The following is an 18122-nucleotide window of genomic DNA, read 5'->3' on the forward strand; positions in this document are numbered from 1 at the left end:
TTCTTGGTTCACAACCCCTGCTGTCATGGGCACAGCTATTCCAGCCCTAAAAATCCTGCAGTGTGATGCTGTTCTACGCCTTGGGCAAACACAGAGGAAACATTTAACGTATGTCCCCCCTCCCCGCTTTTTGGTAGCACAGTAACTTTCCCTGTCCCTCATCCTTCCCATTTCTCAGCAGGAGTGGGAGGATCTCAGGAGACGCAGCCCAGGCTCTGGCCGCGGCGGTAACCACGCCAGGTACCACAGCAAATGCACTCGCCAGGCACAGCTGCCTCGCTTATGTGGCAGAAACCTCCTGGGAGCGTGTGTCGAGAGCAGGAAATTAATATGCTGCTGTAACTTGACTTTCTGTTGCCTCAGCAGCTCCTGGCGCCCTCCCCTCCTGCGCCTGTACATTTTTCCTGCTACCCACCTGCGGCTTGAACCTCCCCAAAAGCCTGTACAGCAGCACCGGCATCCCTCTCCACACTCGGTGTTGACATACCTACTTGCCTCCCACTGACTTAAAAAAATAGGAATAGCAGGTGGGGACAGCGGAGCGAAGCATCTAACCCACAGCGAGAATTCCAGCGCTCCTGGTCTCCCCACTGCCATCCCGCCAGTGCAGGACAGGAGGCTCTGCACGGCTCTCCCCCAAACCACTGCCAGCTCTTCCTCCTCCTCCTCCCACGCCACCGTACCCTTTCCCCAGGAGAGGGCAATTTCCCATGGCAGGAGTTGGGGGGGTTTTTCACACCTCACCTGAACCAGTGCATGGCCATGTCCTCATTTTTTTCCACTCCAGCTCCTGGGTGCAAGACAAGGTAGCAAAATAACAATTAGGATGTAAATACCCTGTCCAAAATCTAGCAGCGTAGTGGTGTACCACACAGCGCACAGCCACGTTTGCGCTTCTGGCTTACACCTGTATGTACTCTGGCAGCAAGTTAGCCACGGCTTGGAGAAATGTTACCTTGCAAATACCTCTGTCCCAGGATGTGCTGGGCACTGGGGTACCCCAGGCGAGCGTACACGTGAGCCACGTGGAAATGGAAGTCCTCGTAGCACAGCGGGATGTACAGCAGGAGGAGGCCAGTGGTGATTACAGCTGCCAACTGTAAAAGAGAGGAGCAGTCACGACGGAAGGAGAAAAAGAAGCTGAGGACCAGCCACAGCAAACATTTCATCTGAGCTCTGAAGCCTTCTGAAGCTATTCCCCAAAGAGAAACAGGAGGAAAGGCTCACACAAGGGCAGAAAATCAAAGTTGTCTGACAGAGAGCCAGTTCCAGCACCCACTGAAGCTGGCAGAAAAGGTGCTGCCGACTTCAGTGAGCTGCAGACCAGCTCCCAAGTTCATATCCGCTTTAAGCTCTACTACAGCAAATGAAACTACAGTCATTTCATTTTCTAGTGGTCCTCTTGAAGAAAAGGAAAAAAAAAATCATAAGGTGACATCAGGCTTTTATGAGCAATCGATCAAGCCGGTTTGCCAGAAGGAGCCTCAGTCCCTGGGCAGCCGGGTCCCCAGCCCACCACCAACCGCAGCAGCACCGTATGGACATGAACGCTCCCTTTGTGAACATTCCCAGTTCATAAACCCTTTCATCCCCTGTTGCAGCGAGGACACATTGCCAGCGTCCACACCTGACAGGAGAATAACCTTGGGTCTGAAACTCTGCTTGCATCCAAGGTATAAATCAGCGAAAAGCCTGATGTACTGCACCAGCAGGAAAGAAAGATGAGAGACCAGAACTGGGCTGTTTGCTTTTTGATGTCAAATTGGATTTTCTTTGTTCAGTGTGCTAGCTATTAGTTTCCAGTGAGAGGAGCTGGGAACTTGAGCAACCACATCTTGGTGGGGTCAGAGATCCCTGGCTGGGAAAGAAGAGCGGTGTTAGGAAAGGCTGCAGGAGCCCTATGCAGAGACCCCTGTCCACAGAATTTACCAGGAGCCCTTTGCCTCCCCGTCACGGGCAGCGGGGAAAGCACCATGTCTCACCAACGGCGCCAGCACTGCCATGGGTAAAACCCTTCCCTACGACACAGGGAGACGGAGGCCAGGCACGGTCCTGGGTGGAAGACGTGGGTCTCTGGAAGCAACATCGGAGGCAAGTGTTGATCAGGTTTCTCAGCCCGACCCTGTGCTGGGAGAAACCACGCCAAAGGTGCATGATCCGGAGGACACTGCTAACACCTCGTCCTTCAGCTCTGCAGCTTTGGTGCAAGCAGTGCTGGACTCCTGGGTCTGATGTTCATGGGCATGTGCTGAAGCGCCTGCAGGCTCCCTGCATGCCACTGTCCCTCTCTTGTGGACACAGGAGCAGAGCAGATACAAGCAGCCCCGTTTCAATGGCCAAGGCAGAAACAGGTGCTGAGGCCTGTCTGGGTGTTGCAGAACAAGCACGCTGTTTCACCTGGGCATAATTTATTGCTACGGACACTTGTGAATAGTGACTGCAGCGTTCACATGGGTTTGTCTCCATGTCATGCTCAGAGTGAGCCAAGGGGACAAGCAGCAGCTGGAAAGGATGACAAAACGCAAGAGCTTTAACACCCAGGGGCACCCCTGGCCACCTCAGATGGTTTGATGCGACTGATACAGATGGGTACAAAAACCAACTCCCCCTCATTTCTTTGGCCGGGTATGGCACGTGAGGTACACGCAGACCACTGCAAAGCAAATGGTGCATTTCGGTCCTGATGTGCTTCTCAGCTGTCTGGAGAGCTTGAGGGCAGAAATAGTGCAGGTCTGGCATTTTCTCACTGTTTTGGGGAGGCTCCTGCACTCCCACGATCAGCTGCGGTGACTGCTGGAGGCAGCAGGCTGCCAAGAGCGTGTTATCTCCTAATTGGGACCCGGGTCCTGGTTCAGGCCCATCTCTAATGGGGATTAGTAAACACTGAGGATTAAATGAGCCTAGTTAGCTAATTAGGCTAAGTAGATAAAATAGCTAAGCAATAATGACATGCAAATACCCTGACATTTGATTTACTGGCTGACGAGATTAGGGATGCAGGAAATGCTGCTGTTCTGTTTGAGGCCCCTGGTTCAGCCTGTGTGATGCCACCATTCAGACAGGGAAGATTCCCAGATCTTTCAATGAAAAAGGCTCTCCTGTAACACAACGGGGACCTGCGGGGCCTGGAAGCACTGATGATACGTAAATCCCTGTAAGCCACTGGCAACTCCAAGGGCAAATGCAAGTCATAGATTGATCCAGTTGCTGCTGAATGCTTTTGCTCTTACTTAAGAGGAGGAAATTTTATTCCCCCAAAAAATTATGATGGCTAGAAATACGGTAAGAAGTGGTCCTTGCTAGAGACACGGCTGATGTTTGGCTCAGGCAAAGCTGAGCGCAGATCTCTAGTGAAGGGAGGGGCAGTGTCTCTGAAGGAGAGCAAAGGCTGCTGAGTAAGAGGCTGGTTTCAAACAATAACCGTGCGCTGCCTGATGCTGTCACTGTGCTATTTTGTCACTGTTGCTGGTGTTGGAATAAGTCAGGGAATGTTTCACGTGGTTGCAGGAGATGATAGGGTGCACAACGCTGCAAGAGGTGGTGGCGGTGCTTTTCTGGGTGCAGATCTGGGGGCTGCAAGATGCTCATGGCTGCGGCGTCTACGCTCCGCATGGGGCTGCCTGAAGGCTTGGGAAGGGAGTGGGAACCGTGGTGTTTGGGAGGAGCTGTTCCTGTTGCAGGGCTGGTGCATCCATCACACAGAACAGCAAAACAATGGAGGGGGAAAGGACGTGGTGGGAAAGGTGCTGCAGGCAACAGGGGAAACCTCTACAGCCGGCCTGTGACCATGCACCGCTGCCACAGCGGCACCCCCCAGCAGGAATTCCCCCCGCGGGACTCCACCTCTCCGTGGCAATATCCCTGATGATCAGCCATCTGCTGCTGCGGGGACACTGTGCCTGGCTCCTGCGAGGCGGGTGGCCTGGGAACAGCTGGGTGTCCATGTTTGTTCCCAGGCTGAGTTTGTGTAGGCACTGTCAGATGTGGCGAGTGAGGTATTTCACAGGCAGTTCCTTTAGAAATGGCCCACTGAGCATCCCTAATCTCATTTGTTTTTTATGGGTTTTTGTCTATTTTATTTTCTTAAGACGTCCTAAAGGAAGCACAGCAAAAGGGATGTGCTCGGTACACTGGACCCCAGCTCCGGGAGGTGGCACCACAAGCAGTCCTTGCTTGGCAGCATATCAACCTCTGAAAGCATGCAGCTAGTCCCACAGCAAGCAGAGATTAGCACACGTTTTCATCGTTAGTTAGGTCTCTCCTGTGGCTGTGTTCAGGTAAATGGTGTGCTGTTTTTAAATACCTCCGAGACCAGGAGAGAAGGGAAGCATAACGATGTTTCTCAAGAAGCAGCCGGTGATGGATGGAGGGCACCCTGAAGTGAGCTCTCCTCACAGGAGGGATGGAGGAGGGAGGAGCGAGTCCCTTGGGTTTCCTCCAGGCTTGTCGTCCACAGACCCTCGCCCTCATGGCCAGCACCGGGGACCAAAGGCGCAGTGTACCGGTGGTCCCCAAAACCAAGAGCTCCTCAGAGACCCCAGTTGGGCAATGAGCATTAGTCTGCCTCAAACACTGGTACGTGGGGAGCTCGTTGTATCGCCCAAAGCGGGGGTGTGAAGCAGACCACTGGCCTGAAACCACCTTCACAGTCTTGGGGGGAGCTCTCGGTTGCTCACCCCCACCCTTTTCTTCCGTGGTGACTCATTCGGAACCTGCTTTGCATGTTCTCGACCTTGCATCGTTGGGGCTGCTCTAAAGCAAGGGGAAGCCCCGTTGTAGCGGCGGGGCTGTGCCAGCGAACTGGGCAGTGAGGGAGCCAAACCAGGCTGTGCATGCGTATTTAAGCAACCTTGTTCCTACAGCAGCTTTGGTCGTTTCGCCTGCACCATCACTCATGTGCCAAGGTGAGGTGATCAGGATCAAAAAGGTGACCAGGAGAAATGCCAAAAAATCCCACCCGTAACGACTGCACTGGAAGATGCCACGTTACCTTGCGCTAGCAAACTCTGCATCGCAACAGCGATCGGCGGATCCTGCGTTGCGTTCCCCGTGCCGGTGAGCAGAAAGCCCCAGGGGCTCTGCAGAGGCTTCGGTGACATTGCAATCAGGTCTGGGCAAGGGCATGGCGCTGAGGACGGCATCACAAGACTCGCATTTGAGAGGCTGGTGTGTGCCAGCAGCTCCCTGTGGCTTTGGCTCACCCTGGCACCAGTGGCTTTCAGGGACTGGCATGGCTTCCCAGCGTGCCCAGCCAGCTGTGGGGTCCTGGACGTCACGTAGAACCCCGGTGCCAGCGCTCCCACCCCGAGCCCAGCCCCACACTCACCTCCCACCAGCTCCACACTGAGCCGGGGGGTTTCTCACCCCCTGGAGAAGGATTTGCCCGGCAGGTATCGGCACTGCCCCTTGCCTCCAGCCGCCGCCGCGCTGCGGGCTTCCAGTCCGCCATCTCTCGCTCCCACGGGAGGTCTGAGCACCTCATTTTAACTCAGTCTGCTCCTCGTCTCACCAGGCACTGCCGCCGCCCTGCCATAAGTCTTCCCCATCACTGTCCCTTAGTTCTGCTTCTGATTTATGGTAGCAGTAGCCCAGCTGCTTCCCTAAGATAAGAGGGACGGATACATGTCCCCTTGCAGTCATAGAAAAAGAGATGCTCCTGCAGAAACCCTTTCAAGCCATTGACGTTTAACTCTCTCTGTGCTGAATATTTCTCTTCCTTCAGACTGCTCCCAGGTGCTGCGAGCCCCCACCAATAAATCGCTGTATTTGACAAAGTTGATGAAGATTTTCTTTCTTTCTGCTTTTCACACGAGAAGGAAAGTGCTTTGCAAGCAACGATAACGCTACCCACCACTACAAATGTTCATTATCTTGTTATTTCAATTGCATGGCCTCCACGGGCACGTGGGGTCTGATGTGTTGGATTTTGGACAAAGGCAAGAATATGCAGGTCCAGCCCCAGGTGAGAAAATGAAAAGTTGCAATGATGTATGACCAGGAAATTATCAGAACATACAAAACTCCCATGACAAATGACAGGATGGGATTTTATTTAATTTTAAGCTAGAAAATGACTTACTTGTTGAAGGCAGTCATTTTATAGCTGTATAATTATGCCTCTGCTGCTCTGCAGTAACTCCATCCAGTGACTTTCAGACACTAAACTCCTTTTTGCCTTCACATCTAAGAAAACGTCTCTTTTTCGCACGAGATCCCTACTGCATGTTGCCTTTCCTGCTCTGAAGGCCTAGAAGTGGATCTTAACCCGACGGCTGTCAGACAAGGTCAATCTCATGTGAAGTGCTGACCTTGCCTCGTTCCCTGACAGTAAAAACCAGTGTTTTTCTTTCCAGTTTTACTGTGGGATAAGTGCTGTGCTCTGGTTTTAAAGGCAACCCCACCCCCAAAGAACAAGGATACCTCTTTGGCAGTGATGACTCAGCCTAAAAATCTTGCTGAAGAGGAAACCCTTCATACTTTTGTAGTTTATTTCTTATGTTCTGCTGCCACCATTGGGCCGATTTAATTTGCTCAGTCACAGCCCCGTAACGGTTGAAAGCATCCATCTTTATGCCCCTGGTCAAAGTGTGAACCATTTTCACAGTATATCATATTTAATTGGACATTAATAGTCATACTGCAGGATCAATTACTTCCAAGTGCAAACCTCTGCATGAAGGAAACTAAAACAACCCAGAAATTTCTAAGACGAGTCCAGAGCTGAAGGACCTTCACTGCAGCAAAGAGCAAGGAAGAGATGAAAGAAAGTTAGGAGTCTAGTGCCTATTTATCCCTTTTCTTTTTTCCCTACAATTATTGGAATTTAAAGATAAAGAGGAAAAAGATAAAAACAACCTCTCAGGGAGTCATTCTGCTTGGGAACCCTATAGCTGCAACCCCAAATGTTGGCAGAAGTGAGCTCCTGAGTTATTCTTATCATTGCTTGTAAAGGCTTCTTGGTAATAGTTATATTCGTACTGACACCTCGCCTAGCTCCGTGAAATCTGTACTTTTCTTAGTATAAAACAAACCCTGGGGCTTGCAGTTCTTTGTTGCAGATGACTAAAAATGAGAACATGTCATTATTAATTATGCATTATTCAGTGAGGGCTATGCTGTCTGTGTTACAAGCCAGCTGTGGTACAGGGTCTCATTCCAGTTGTGAGCTTGAGTTACTTTTCTACAAAAATCAGCTTGCACCACAAGGAAGAAGTAAACCAGGTTGTCAATCCAGAAATAAATGATGGCTGTAGTAGCTGCCTCCTACCAACAAAGAAGAATTGGATCCCTTCTACCTGCGACTTTGGCAAGGAAAGGGCAAGCTGCCCAGTGAATGTTCTCTCTGCTCTCCCAAGGGGCAGATGGCATTTCTATTTTCCCTTTCATCTTCACAGAACAAGTTGTGAAGAACTATTTCCAGCTCCTGCAAAGAAGCATTTTGATCGAAAACCTGGAACTAGCCACATTCAGGAAAACACAATCTTCTTCCCATTGCTTTTTCACACAAAGGATTTCTCTAATCACGTGGTTTCTCTTTCCCTCCTTGCTGCATTGGTGTGGTCTGGGCTGGAAGCGCTCAGATACTCCACTTCAGTTGAAAGGTGGATGTCAAGTGCTGAAAGAAGAATGGATGGCTGTGAGTGTAAAGACTTAACAGGACAATGTCACTGTTTGGGAGAGCTGGTGACTAGATGGAAGTCCCACAGAGAAAAGAAAGTATTTTCTTCTTTTTCAATAGGTTGCACTGAAAGCCAGATGCGAAACACTGTGTTCACCATTTCTCATTTGGTTTTTCATGTTTGCTACTCTTTTACACATTAGCTCAAACCTTTTGGTAAGCAAACTGATTGAAGAAACATAATTATTGAAAGAATTTATATATTACATATTATTGAAAGAATGAACCAAAATAAGACATGCTCATAGCATGTTGCCTGTTGAAATCAAACACGGTGACTTCGCCACCTCAGACACAGACTGTTTACAATCTAGGCTTAGTTTAGGAGTGATGGTGGATTAAATAATGAGACACAATTAGCCCAAAAAAGCTTTTTCCAGGTTGCTTTCTTAGGAAAAGAAATTGGTATAACTAAATCTGGTGACATATATATGTATATATAACCACCTGGTACAAGCCTATTTAGTGACAGTGTCCTCTGGGCATAGGTATCACAGGGCAAATCAGATCCACTTTGAGAGTTCCCCAACTTGAACACAGTTGGAGCAGGTACTTGCATTTGGCTTTACAGCACAACACAAAACGTCGCATTCAGTTACCATACTGAACGGAGCTTGAATATGGGTAACGGGGAGGACTGAGGCACACAGCAGCAACAAGAGAGTAGGGGAGGATAAGTTTCTGCGTAACATGATGGGAAGGATGAGGGTAAGGACTTTGGGCTGGCACCGACTCTGACAGACTCCTGTTTCATTTTGCCTAACTAGCTATAGCTTCCTTTCACAGCTGACTAAACAAGATAAAAATCTATTCAGACTAGTCATTATGACACTATCAATAGCTGATACAAGAGCGTACAATGAACACCAGCGTAGATGTAAGGGCAGTTCAAGTCTCTCTGAAATCAGTATGCAAGTGTTATCCGCAGATCTATTACGGAGACGTGTGAAGCTGTTTCCAGATACCGGATTAATAAATGTATCTGTTAAACCGAACAGTTGCATCCATTCATCACCACGCACAGCCAAAGAGTGCAACCGGAGAGGATGTGATTTTCCTGAACCCAAACACAGCAGCTGGCAGGGAGACCCAACCGAGCAGAACCCTGTTATTTGATAGAGGTGCTGCAAAAGGGCAGCAGGGAAGCCCTCTGCAAGGGGGGAGGACCCCAGGGGCAAACACAAGCCATACTGTAAATGATCTCACCACAAAAATAGAGTCCAAATGAATGCAAGCAGTGGTTACAGACTTAAAAAAAAAAAAAAAACCAAACCACAACAAACTAAATTACTCGCCTAGGGAGAGTTAGGTTAAAGTTAGGCATACTAATACCTCTGACTAAAAAACGTATACTAAAAACTAAGGTGTCTCTGCTTAGCTATCACCTAAAAAACGAATTCCTCATATGCCTTCTCTTATGTGGCTTTGAAGTTCCCCAGATATTCAGATTTGTATCTGAGGAATACTGCAGCAGGGCTGAGCACTTAGGTGTGTATCGCCCACATAAACTCGCTCAGGATCCAGACACTGCAAAGTTCCCTGAGGGATGTGATACAAAGAGCTTTCTGGGAGCGCTTCATCTGTCAGTCTACTAATGAAGATGATCTCCACCACTTCTGCAAAAACTAAAAGCCTGCAAGAAATTCGTTCAAGAGAGAGTCCAAAAAATACCGCGTTCATAGCCTAAGTAGTTAGTGAGGGGTGAGAAATGGGCCCTGCTGTAGAGAATGCATCCATATTTTGGAGGCGAGTGAAAATGAGTTAGTCTCTGAGGAAATCATATTAAGTAGTAGACAGAGTAGAAAGCAAAGCAGCACTGCACCCTAATTCTCCCAAGATGCGTTGAAAAATGTGCTCTGAGAACATCGCTAGGTGATGGAATGTCCTTCAGCTACGACTGCCTGTCTCCAGAGGAGAGGTAAGCTCCACCTGCGCAAAGCCTGCGAGGGCAGGGCACAGCACTGGGTCGGAGCTGGCAGGCGTACCACCGGCAAAGCCGCCCGGCTCCACGGGGCAGGTGTGAAGCACCTGGGGTCCAGGACACCATGTCAGCAGCCTGACTGTTGGACTGTGCGTAACGTACCGCAGCGAAAGGTCAGTCACAGGTACCTGATGCAGACAAGGGTTTAGTACAAGGTCTTGTAACGAGAAGCATCAGAAAAACTTAATACTAATAAAGTAGTGGCACAAGGACTGGGTAAATGATGCCATGTGCTTCATCACCGTGGCCTTCAGAGATAACAAAAGGATATCCCAGCACAACCCACTGCTGAGAGAACGGGGCATGAATACCATTACACACGCCCAACTATCAGCAATTCCCTCACCAGACCCACTTTCCTTACCCACAGCCTTTCCTTTCAGAGGGATTCTCCACCTTCTTCAAGGGACCTGTTAATGTTAATTAGACCAATAAAAGCCGTTTGCTCTGTTCTGCCCCCTGGGAAGTGTATCTTCCTTCTCCCCCGAGAGGGGTTACGTTATAAAAACTGGACAAGGCACTTGGGGTGGTAGGCTTGGGTGCTGGTTTCATTAGCCAGATGGAGGGGGTAAGTGCTCCCTTGGCGTATGCAGGACTGAGGTTGAGTTATTTGTGCTCACAGCTGGGTCTGAAGTTGCTTTGGGGTTGTTCCTGGTGTACCTAAGTTAGTTTTAATTTTTTTCCTTAAATATCGGGGCAGGGGGGGAGTTTGGGTTGTGCTTGTTAAAGAGACTTGTTAGCTAGCGCAGGGTGATCTGATGCCAGTTTCATGTACTCTACCTGACATGTCCCTAACCTGATCTGTTTGGTAAATTCACACCCTCGCGCTGGCTTAACCTTCAGTGCTGGGCTGCCTTGCCCGCGTAATCCCAGCCGTGAGGAGCCCCAAGCAGCTGAAAGCGTGCAGCCGAAGTGAGCCGTCGGGGAAGCTCATGTGGGAAGCGCGGAACGTCTGCGGCAGGGATTATCTGCATCTGGTAGGAGGCCTTGTTGTTCTGCTTCCCAGCACTTCTGTGGACAGAAACCAGGGAGAAAAATCAATTTTTCTCCTCCTACATCTCGAATGCTGTTCCTAGAGGGTCTTAAGGCCTGCAACTTGGCTTCTCTTCCCCATAAGGAAAAAGGCAAATGGATCCTTGCTGTAGGCACTTCGGACAGAAATCATTTTTAAAATAGCAAGATGAACAAAATCTTAACTTCTGCAGGCTTCTGTAAAATCTTAGACTTTAAAAGAACCCCAAACCCTCTTATCTTCTTGCTTGCAGAAGCAGAGCATAAAAACCTAATGCTTCAAATAGACAGAGGCACCAGACAGTTACATAAAAACAAACCGCCAGATTCCTGCATGTAGGAGTGTCTGCTCTCGATTCGGCCCTGCCTCTCTGCGCGTGTGCCTGGAAGCAGGTCTCCCCACCCAGAAGCGGGAGCAGCTAGCACAAAATGCCCGAACTGAAACTCGGGTGATGAAGGCTTTGAGGACCTGGCCTTGGGCTGTCTGAAGGCTTGAGCAAAGGGTCTTTTGTAAACAGAGGACCAAGTATTTGGCATCAGCCGTAGGAGCAGAAAAGCCACAAAGTCTTAGATTTTTACTATTTCAGCAAACAGCTAGAAAGACCTTGAAGGGGGGCGCTAGGGATCAGCATGTACGCTGCTATCTTGGAGCTCGGAGTATTTTGCGTGTTGTAGACCTGAAGAAAGTGGAAAAGTTATGGCCAGGAGATTATCCTCATGACAACTTCATGCCCTCAGCTCTATCTGCCATTAAATGTCTGTCTGTAAAAGTACTCATCACGCTTGGGACCATTCAATACCAAGGCGGCAGAAATACATACCTTAACGCCCGCTAAAGTGGCGGGTTTGTCATTAGACTGGTAAAGAGCACGACAGATCAAGCTAGCCTTCCCTCTGAAGAGCTATTCAGCCATTGGAGGCCAGGCTTTCTCCCTGAGCACACTGCATACTCACAGACGATTGGGATATCTCTCAGGTAACAGAGATTTATGGTGTTCTGGAAGAGCACAATGAATTGTTACTTTTTTGGAGCTGAATGAGGTAGATTAACTGAGAACGTCTCCAACTGAGCTCTGAGGTTAAACGGCTAGCCAACTTTTTTTCCTGAAGTAGAAAACACGATGCTGCACTGAAAATGGCACCTAAAAAAAGAAAAAGGGGGGGGGGGGGGGGCTAAGGCTTCATTTCAGGGAAATACAGGCAGGGATGTGAAGTGCCCAGAGAACACCTGCACTGCACTAATTAAACATTACACTCAGAATCAAATCCATAATGAGCAGTTTTTAACAGTAGTTTGCAGGACACCCAGTGAGGGAAAGGGGTCTGGGGCAGGGGTGCCCTCAGTAATCACGCACCTCTTGCGCAGTATGGAGGTAAAAATAAAACCCGACGCACGTGTGCGGAGCTGTTGGCCACGCTGGCGCCTGCCCACCCCCGGCACCACGCAGAGCAGATCCCGCTCCATCCTCCCAACGGCGCCGGGCGGCCTCGCCTCTTCGCGGGCGCCGTGACGCAGCTCCTCACCCCCGGCCCGGGCCGTAAGCTCCTTCAGGCTGCTTCCGAGGTGCTTTGTACGCTGAGCCAATTAACTTTATTAGAGAAGGCTTCAACCGCCAGCGCGGCGGGCCTGAGGCGACCCGAGCAAGAGGCGAGGCAGAGCCAGGCACGGTGCAGGGATGGGGCCTGCAGAGAAACAACCCTTCAGACGGGAGCCGGGGCACTCGGTGCCCGCTGGCAACCGCCGCTGCCGCCGGTGACGGCACCCAGCCCCACGCCGCGGCTCCCCGGGCGGCAGCCGCGCCTCTCCCTCTCGGGCGGGGCCCGGCCCTCACGCCTCGGTGCGCGGGGCGGCCCCGGGGCTGAGGCGGCGGCCGGGTGGCTGCCCCTCGGGCGGCGGTGCCGGCTCCCGGCCCGTTCTTTCTCGGGTTTTATTTCAGTCGGACGCCAGCCCTCGGAGGGCGAGACCCGCCATCGGGGACCCGTGAGGCGGCTCCCCCGCCCGCCGGAGGCCGGCACGCCCGGCAGCCCGCCCTGATCGCCGGCGGACCCCGGGCAGGCCGCGCACCCCGCGCTGAGGACCGGCGCCGCCGCCCGGGGCTGAGCCCCCCACGCCCCTGCCCCTCTCTCGGGCCGTCACGGTGCCCACCCTACACCCCCACCGGGCGCCTGTCCCTTTAAATAGGGGCGGAGCCTCTCCCGCACTCCGCATCGCGAGGCCGGCACCGCCCCGCTCCGCCATTGGTTGTCGCTGGGGGAGCGCGGCCCGCCCCCGCCCGCAGCCATTGGCTGGGGGCGAGGCTGGGGTTCCCGGATGCAGGCACGTTCGGCGGTTATAAAGCGCCGGGGGAAGGCGGGAGTGGGCGCAGTTTGAATCGCGGCGGGTCGGGGCAGGTTGGTGCTGTCGCCCGGGCTCCGTGGGTGCGGGACGCTCTCTTCCTCTGTCTGCCCCCGCGCAGCGGTCCGGTTCGCCATGGTGAGGAGCCGCGGGGGCCCGCTCGGGTGGGGGCGGGCGCGCACGCCGCCGCCGGGGGCCGGCAGGGATGGAGGTGATGGCGGCCGCTGGCGTGAGGGGAGCGCGCGGGGGCGGGGAGCGCGGGCGGCGCGCGCCGGTACGCGCGTTACCTGCCGGCGGGCGGGGGGGGTGGGGGGGAGTCGCACGCGCACTAGCGCCGCCGGGGAGAGGGAGTGGCGGCCGCGCATGCGCGCGGTGCCGCTAGGTGTAGCGGGCGGCGCGCACGCGCCTTGGTGCCTCGCGTGTCGCCCTGCGGGAGGGGAGGGCGGGGGGAGCGGCGCGCATGCGCGGGCGCTGCGCGGGGCCGGTGAGGGCGTGCCGGGCCCTGACGCGCCGCTTCCCGCTGTTAGGCTGGTGGTAAAGCTGGGAAGGACTCCGGGAAGACCAAGACCAAAGCAGTGTCCCGTTCTCAGCGGGCCGGACTGCAGGTGAGCAGGGACCGGGGCGGGGGCGAGTGGAGGTCGGGGTTGGCCTCGAGTCTTGTGGTTGGCTGCACCCTGTGAAGCCTGCACAGGCTGCCTGCCGTCTGTCGTCCGGAGCGGTGTAAGGATCTGCTCGATCCTTGAGTGTCTTAATGTCTGACTCGTGTATTTTTAGACCTTTTGCATATCTGCAGGAGGGAAGAGAACTGCCTTGTGGCCGTTGGTACTGCTTGTGGTTAGGACTGTGAAGCTGCTGACGTGAACTTGGCATACAGTGCCCTTAGCAGGATTCCCAAGTATTGAAATGTAGTCTGGTGCCGGCTGTACTTCTGCAACTGGGATTCTGCTGCCCAGCATGTGGTTTAGAGTAGTGGCTTGTTCTGTCTCTGTCTTTAGAGCCTATTCATACTTCTCTTGTTTTCCAGTTCCCTGTTGGCCGCATCCACAGACACCTGAAGTCTAGGACTACCAGCCATGGGCGTGTGGGAGCCACGGCTGCGGTGTACAGCGCTGCAATCCTGGAGTACTTGACAGCTGAGGTAAAGCTCCAGCAAGGGGTGCAAGCAAGTTGGTCAGCTCTGAAATGGCGTGATGACCAGAGCCTACTGTATTCTGCCAGTTTGGAGTGGGTTGTGAACTCTTTGCTTGCTTTGAGCTAGCTTTAAGTGCGTGCATCATCATCAGGAGACCACGAAATAAGCACAGGACCTCTTGCTCTGCGTGCTGTGCAGATCAAGTAACTGTGACTTACAGGAAAGGTGGAAGTGTGGAGTAATTTATAAAATGTGTTGTGGCAGCATGTCGTATCTGCTGTAAAACACTGTGTTCTTGGGGAAATCAAAATGCAGAGCTCCAAAGCCAGGAACCCTTTCAGGAGAGGCACTGTCTGCTCTCCTGGTGTCACTGGTGGTGTGTTTGCTGTAGAGAACAGAGCAGCTCAGGCCGTGCAGTTGGTCTCACTTGACTTGTGTAACTTGGTTTAAAAATTATCTTGTCCTCAGGTTCTTGAGCTGGCAGGAAATGCGTCCAAAGACTTGAAGGTGAAGCGTATCACTCCCCGTCACTTGCAGCTTGCAATTAGAGGAGATGAAGAATTGGACTCTCTCATTAAGGCAACAATTGCTGGTGGTGGTATGTAAATTGCTGGCTGGCTGTTTGTGGTGAGCAGGGTGGCAAGGGCTCTGACACGCTGGAGGCTGCTTGATGCTGCTGTTTTATTTGAAGTGCAGAGTTTAGGAAAAATAACGCTGTCTTCACTGTTGCTCTTCCTTAGGTGTAATACCGCATATCCACAAGTCTCTGATTGGGAAGAAAGGACAACAGAAAACTGTCTAAGGGATGCCAGGATTCCTCGTTATCTCAGGACTCTAAGTACTTAATTGTCCAGTGTTGGTGATTCCAGTGGACTGTATCTGTGAAACACAATTTTGCCTTTTTGTAACTTTGAGAAGCTAAAGCTCCCTTGAGCTTTCTAACAAACCAAATTTCTGCATTGAAGTCTTAACCGTATTTAAGTGTTACCATGGCTTCAAAGAAGCTATTGTATTTGTAGTGGGTTTTGATTGAGCTGACTGGTTTTGGATTGGTTTAAGTAAAGGAAATGTTTGGTTTTGTACAGACTTTTCATCCACTAGAGTGGAAATATTCAATAAATGTTATATCAAGACTGATTGTCTCTTGTCCCCTAACTGGCAAGTACTTGGTGTTGACTATGCAGCTCTCGAAGGGCGGTTCCAGGAACAGGAACCTGTGGCAGTCCCACCAGCAGTGTGTGGGCTGTCGGGAAGCACAGCCTTAGAATTCCGTGCTTAGTCAGTGCCATCATGTGAAACGGCATGGGGCTTTGCCCTGTGAGGTTGTGCTCATGTGAAGGGAGCCTGGTGCAGGGGTCGTGTGGCTGGTGCTGCCCAGGCCCCTTTTACATGGTGTCGGCCTTCGCAGAGGGGGAGGGATCGGTCACAGAGGAGGACGGGTGTTGAAAATCTGACACTTTGGTTGGTTTTCCTTAAGGTAGAGCCTGACCCCTCTTGCTGCTGCTGGTAAAAGAGCAGGGAGAGGCACCCGTAGAAGCAGGGGTGTGAGCTTTGGGGGAGAGCCTGAGCCCTGCTGCCAAGGCAGCAGCCCAGCAGCTCTGTCCCGGTGTGCCCTGCTCCCAGCTGGGCTCCAGGGAGCTGAGCTGGGAAGCCCCGGTGGTGCTGGTCCGGAGCCCTGTGCTGGTGAGGGGCCGGGCTGCAGGGCGGGAGTTGCGGCGTGGGGTGTCGGAGCTGTGGCGGTCGCTTCTGCGGTGCAGCGGAGGAGCGCGGCTTGTGGCCACCCCTCCCTGAGCTGGGCCTCCGCCAGCGCCCTTCCGCGGGAGCAGGCCCGTCTGTGGCTGCGGCAGGGCAGACCTCCTCCTCCCGGCGAGGCGGGCGGTGCCGCCGGCACTGGGTCCCGCGGCGAGCCCCAGGCCTTCGGGCCCGGCTCCCCCCGCACCGAGGTGCTCCGGGCGAAGCTGCTGCACGGCACGGGCCGGTCCGCCTCCGTGGCCTCTGCAGGCAGCGCTGCGGCCGGGAGGCGCTGACCGGTACGGCCCGCACCGGCTGCCCCGTTCCCCGGGGCAGGGGTAACGGCGCTGGCCAGTACCCTAAGGCACGGCTAAGGCGCTGCAAGCTCCTCCCGCTTCAGCAGCGGCTGCGGAAAGGCCGCGGCGGGCCGCGGTGCAGCGCCAGCGCACGGCAGCCGCCCGCCCGGTACCTTCCCACCGCGGGCGGCGGCGCGGCCCCCGGCCGGTGCAGCTACCGGAGCCCCGCGGCGGGCGGGGCGCCCCGGGCCCCGGCGGCGGCGCATGCGCGGCGTTGCCCCGGAAGCAGGCGGCGGGCCGGGCCGGGCGCCGGGGCCGAGCGGCGCGCTGGGGCTGCGGGTAACGGCGGGATGAGCCTTGCGGAGTGAGGGCAGCTCCCCCCCGCCCGCTCCGCTCCGCTCGCTGCCCTTCCGCCCCGCCCGGCTCCGCTCTGGCTTCGGGCCCCTTCTCTCTGCGCTGCGGCGGGCGGAGGCGGCGGAAGGAGAAGCCGATGGAGGGGAACCGGGATGAGGCCGAGAAGTGCATCGGGATCGCGCGGGAGGCGCTGGAGGCCGGCAACCGCGACCGCGCCCTCCGCTTCCTCGGCAAGGCCCAGAAGCTCTACCCGACCGAGACGGCCCGAGGTGAAGCCCGGCCCCCCGCCCCCTCCTCCCGCCGCCCCGGTGTCCCGGCCCCCTCGGGAGGAGCAGGGGGGCAGGCAGGCGGGCGGGGGTCCGCTCGCTCCGGGGCGGCCGCCGGACCTCCGCAGGCTGAGGCGCAGGGGAGCCGGCGGTGCGTGCTCGGCGCCGTGCGGGGCCGGCGCTGCCCCTGAGCCGGCCCGGGGTGGGGTGGGGGTGTCTCCCTCCTCGCCAGCGGGGCTCGCTGCCGGCCAGCCCGGATCCTCGGCTGCGTTCCCCCTCCCCTGCAGCCGCCGGTGTGGGCGCAGCCGTGCGGCCGGGCCCGGTGAGCAGCGGGGCACCGCCGGCCCCAGGCCGCGCCGGGCCGGGCTGGCTGCTCTGCTGCGGCCGTGAGTGACAGCTGGCCCTAAGGGCTGCCGCTCCCGGCCGGGCAGTGCCCTCGGCCGCCGACTGACCTGTGGTTCGGGTTTTCTCCGGTTTGTTTCCCGTTTGGCTGTACGGTAGCTGCGTGGGAATTACGCGCGGGTTTAACTACCCTAGAAAAAGCAGGCAAGGTGGCTCCCCTTGCGACTGAATTGGCTCTTCAGGCGCTTCGGTGCGAAAACTTGAAAAACGATCAGCATCTTTCTAGAAAAAGGTGTTCAGAAGTGGGTTTTGGAAAAGAGGGGCAGTAAGCTTTCAGGGTATGCGGAGCTGTCGCCCGTCTCGGACAGAAGCCGGCTCGCAATCCCTTTGAACGCAGCAGCGACTTGTTGCGTCCCCCCCGTTCCCGCTGGCGCTGTCTGTGCCGTGGAAGGAACCGAGGAGACGGCGGTGCTCTGTCCTGGCTTAAAGGCCGCAGCGTTTGCCACTTCTGGAGCACGGCTTTGGGGTGCAATCTTAACTGGAAGCGTCTGTGCTGGGCTGTATTCTGTAGTGAGGCCTTGAAGTCAGGTGAGCAGATCCAGTGAATGTTTTCTGTCCTCCCCTGTCTCTTGACTGCTTCTTATATGCAGACAAGAAGCGAAGGTCTCATCAGTGCTATTTTTTTATAGTATGTAGTTTTCTGGGTGTAGATGTTGTTTTCCCCCCGGAAGACAGGATGAGTGTTGCTGGTAAATCACCTGGAAGAAAGTAACCATTGCTTTGGATCAAGAACTTGGCACTGTTTGTTCTTGCTACTTCAGATACCTTTCTGAAACGAAAACAAGTAGAAGTTTGCCATGTTCCCCTATGTTTCTGTGGCTGAAGACAATGACACGCGTGAAAATACTTCCAGCTTTTTGGAAGCTGGGTTGATCAGTAGGCAGGATGGCTGAGGGTTTCGGTTCAGCTTCTTCCACCAGAGAGAGAACAGCCTTG

General features: G+C 54.2%; 2 protein-coding genes across 2 annotated transcripts in view; both read left to right on the forward strand.

Moving 5' to 3' along the window:
* Window positions 1-12975: 12975 nt before the first annotated feature.
* Window positions 12976-15270, forward strand: H2AZ1 (H2A.Z variant histone 1). The gene is made up of 5 exons (XM_075420116.1): window positions 12976-13143; window positions 13533-13610; window positions 14030-14143; window positions 14606-14735; window positions 14878-15270. Exons 1-5 carry the CDS (start codon window positions 13141-13143, stop codon window positions 14937-14939), a joined length of 387 nt encoding a protein of 128 aa, XP_075276231.1. The 5' UTR covers window positions 12976-13140; the 3' UTR covers window positions 14940-15270.
* A 1178-nt stretch (window positions 15271-16448) lies between these two features.
* Window positions 16449-18122, forward strand: part of DNAJB14 (DnaJ heat shock protein family (Hsp40) member B14) — a 28015-nt gene continuing 26341 nt past the window's right edge. The window contains exon 1 of the mRNA XM_075421454.1: window positions 16449-16787. Coding sequence (XP_075277569.1) covers window positions 16655-16787 — 133 coding nt within the window. The 5' untranslated portion in view covers window positions 16449-16654. The remainder of the gene's footprint in view (window positions 16788-18122) is intronic.

This window comes from Opisthocomus hoazin, chromosome 5 (assembly GCF_030867145.1).
Source record: "Opisthocomus hoazin isolate bOpiHoa1 chromosome 5, bOpiHoa1.hap1, whole genome shotgun sequence".
Lineage (NCBI taxonomy): Eukaryota > Metazoa > Chordata > Aves > Opisthocomiformes > Opisthocomidae > Opisthocomus > Opisthocomus hoazin.